The sequence below is a fragment of the Crinia signifera genome, chromosome 2, assembly GCF_055691185.1.
Source record: "Crinia signifera chromosome 2, ASM5569118v1, whole genome shotgun sequence".
Lineage (NCBI taxonomy): Eukaryota > Metazoa > Chordata > Amphibia > Anura > Myobatrachidae > Crinia > Crinia signifera.
The window spans coordinates 395351548-395355182 of record NC_139218.1 but is presented as its reverse complement, the minus strand read 5'-3'; the positions used below and the strand labels follow the sequence as shown (position 1 = coordinate 395355182).

Sequence of the window (3635 nt, the reverse complement as noted above, 5' to 3'; positions counted from 1 at the left end):
CGTAACACCTGACAACTAAAGTGCTGGAGTAACTCCAATTCTAAACTCTATACATCCAAGGGTGAGCATATGTGAAATTACCTGTGTTCTTATTTTCACTATTGCTACTGTCCATAATTAAGACTCTCAGTCCTGGACATTTCTTCACTATACTAAGTGAATATTCTACAAATTTATTGTAGCTTAGTAATTTACCAAGTGTCTGCTGCTAACGATCTCTATTAATTTTTATTCAATCGGATACCACCAATGGTGTATTGTTTATACATATAACTACACCTAATTATGAAATTGTTTTATTAATTTTATGTCTATAAATGTTAATTTGTATATCTTTTTTCTATTTTTCATATAAAATAATTTAAATTTAAACAGTGTGTCCATTACTCATTCAATCTTATGCCACCCATTAATGTGTCTATAGTTTAAATCAATTGTTTAATAACAGCAGCGCAATCTACTCCAACACCCCCCCTTCCCATTTCTTTATCTGTGTGAGTCAGGACAGACTCACAGGAGTGTATGCTGCAGCTGTACTAACCTGATTATACACTATATATTATAATTCATTCTATATTGCCTAGCGCCGGGAAGTGTGTTTTAGGGTGCTCCCAGTTTTGGGTCTCCCTGCTACATACCCACCCCCCAGTTGTTTAACATTACTGTCTAATATATATTTGTCGGGATTTTTGTGGTGACTAATTAACACTGTCGGTCAATGTACTGTCGGACAATTCATTGTCGGAACACTTTACCACACCCGTCAGATTATCCAATTTCACTACACAGATAGACAGTAAGTTGACCTAACCAGGAAGCCAACTATACACTGTAGATTGGTGGTTCTGTATTTTCTCCATTGCATCAATGGTAATCCAGACCTGGAGATAGGACACTTGTGTCATTGTGGATCTAAGCTCAGGGTTGCTCTTCACAGTGGCACAGACTGGAAATACTGGGTCTCCATACAGCACTGACCAATGTTCCTGTGAAATTGGTGTAAATAATTTGTGGTATTAGATGTACTGTTACCTTATACCTTCTGCTATGAAATCGGCCCAAAAGAGCGCTCAGCCAATCAGAGAATGGCCGGTCATTTGACAGGTATTTTAAAAATCTAATAGCCGCCACTGCGCGTCCCGTCCCCGCTGTTGCTATTTGTTATCACATGCTCGGCCAGGTCAGCCAGCAGCACTCGCCGCACCCGGCACCACGTCCCCTCCCGACTCCCGCAGCGCTGCTGATATATATGAACATCACCGCCCGGCCAGGTCAGCACTCCCCGGCGCTCAGGGACCCGCTGCCCCCCCCACTGCTCCCCCTGATGAGAGCACCGCCGCCCCCTGCCCCTCACCACCCGCCCCCTGCGCCCCGACATGTGATAAATCACAAGCTATTTATCACATGTCAAATTTGGCTCATCAAGTGCCAAATTGTGTGTGAGCCTCCCGGGGAGCTCCCGGGCGGCTCACAGGAGAATTGCGTCCGACTTGTCTTAAGGACAAGTCTGCCTAATGTATAGGGGCCTTTACACAACCTTGAACCCCACCTCCCCCCTTACATCTCTGACTTTATCTCTATCCACCCAGCCTTCTGCCCTCTCTGCTCCTCCTCTGACCATTGTCTAACCACCGCCCTGGACAACCTATAGCTGGTTATTATACAATGTGTAATAACGTAAACCACTTTTAAAGATCAATCGCTCTTTATACACGTGTTTGCGTTTGTGCCGCATGCCTATGTCTTTGTGCCACATAAGCCAATTATCTCCACCAAAAATTTTATTTATTTTAGACGCTGAAACTGAAGCGGCACCGTGTCCAGTTATGGTGAATTCCACATTGATGACCACTGTGATAAAGGCTGCTTTTCTCCACGCAGACCCCCTCTACTTGGTCCTGTTATCCCTGATTCTAATCTGTTTCTGCATTTTCAACTTCCTCATGGTGATCATCTTAAGTGTCTACTTCGCTTCTACTCGCATGCGGGAGGAATCTCGTTATATCCTATTTATCCACATGCTCATCAGTGACACGGTGTATCTCATTCTAGGGCTCTTCGTCTTCTTTCAGTCAGCATATTTAATCTATTTCCCTGCTCCCGTTTGTTTCATACTGGTCACAACGTCCTCTTCGGGGTTGGTGGTGACTCCGTTCAACCTGGCGGTCATGTGCCTGGAGCGGTACATTGCCATCTGTTACCCGCTGAGGCACGCCGTGCTCTGCACCAGACAGAAGTCGTATTTGGCCATTGCTGGGATTTGGATACTTGGATTGACACCTAATATTGCAGATTTCATTATTCTTTGGTCTTCAGTGAAACAAGACTTTTTCTCTTTTTATTGTCTGTGTGGAAAAAACGTGTTTATAGTTGTCCAAGCACAAAGCACCTTGTGGTATATCGCCCATGTCTTGACGTTTTCCCTGGTGGGGCTGATAATCGCCTTCACCTACATCAAGATCATGTTGGTAGCTGTCAAGGTTGACTTGGGAAAGACTTCTGCCTCCAAGGCTGGAAGAACCGTTATACTACATGTATTTCAGCTCCTCCTGTGCCTGACGGCGTTCACGTACGCCATAACCGAAGCGTACCTCCGCAAATATCTGTACATGTTACCTTTAATCAACTTCTTCCTCTTCATGTGCCTTCCACGGTGCATTAGTCCCTTAATTTACGGAATAAGAGATGAAGTGTTTGGCAAATACATAAGGAGTTTAGTCCTTTGTAAACGCCTTAGGACAATCCCAAATATGGTGACAGCATAAGGACCATTGGACTATCAAAAACTACTCAGGTTAAACAATTTACAGTGTATATAAAAGGTAAATAAAGATGTATGTCTTAGACGTGCCATATCTAAGATGTGGTTACAAGAGTTACTGAAGGTTAGTTTTTTATCTGCATATCAATTACTTTATGCAGGGCCAGATTCGGGGGGGGGGGGGGGGTTGTGGTTCGGCTTCCTCACTGCATACTGTCCTGCTTCTTGCATTCTGACCGCCTTGTTCTGCTGCTGCATAAGAGGGACAGCTAATTATGCCAGTGTTCTCTGGCCAGGGGCACACTCTGACAAAAGGGGGTCCCCATGTATTTTGCCAAGTGTGCTCATCTCAATGTATGTCTCCCCGTTTACATAGTCTCTGTCAACCCATGTATGTCACCTTGTGTATGTAGGCTATGTCGCCCCATGTATACCCCTCTGTTGCCCCATGACCACCAGTGCACGTGGCCCTGTGTGTGCACCCTCTGTCGCCACCTTGTATGCGTCTTTTGTTGCTCTGAATATGAATGCTCTGTCACCTCGTGTATGTCACCTTTGTATGCCCCTCTGTTGTCCCACGTATGTGCACTCTATCCCCCTTATTATATGATATAGTCTGGAAAATTTCAAAGTTATAATTTTGAGGCAGAACATACGTGTCTTCCAAGAGCCAAGAATTCTGGCGGATATCATGTGGTATTTGGTAATGATACAACATGCCAGGGTGTAAGTTGGTTTTATTGCTACTTCCAGATCTTCCACCATGCCAGCCCAAACATTGCAGCAAACAAGCCCTTAGCAGTCTCCTGTTCCCCATAACTCCACAATATTTTATGGATGAAACGCGTTGTGGGAAAATATACAAATTGTCCAC

At 44.4% G+C, this 3635-nt stretch overlaps 1 protein-coding gene across 1 annotated transcript; it reads left to right on the top strand.

The window, feature by feature from the left end:
• The first annotated feature begins 1826 nt into the window (after positions 1–1826).
• LOC146058592 (odorant receptor 131-2-like) lies at positions 1827–2765 on the top strand. Its single transcript, XM_083170869.1, has one exon. The coding sequence runs from the start codon at positions 1827–1829 to the stop codon at positions 2763–2765; it is 939 nt and encodes a 312-aa protein (XP_083026995.1).
• The last annotated feature ends 870 nt before the right edge of the window (positions 2766–3635 follow it).

Excerpts from the sequence above, each read along its gene's own strand:
- LOC146058592 (XM_083170869.1), top strand. The coding sequence starts at position 1,827 with ATGGTGAATTCCACATTGATGACCACTGTGATAAAGGCTGCTTTTCTC.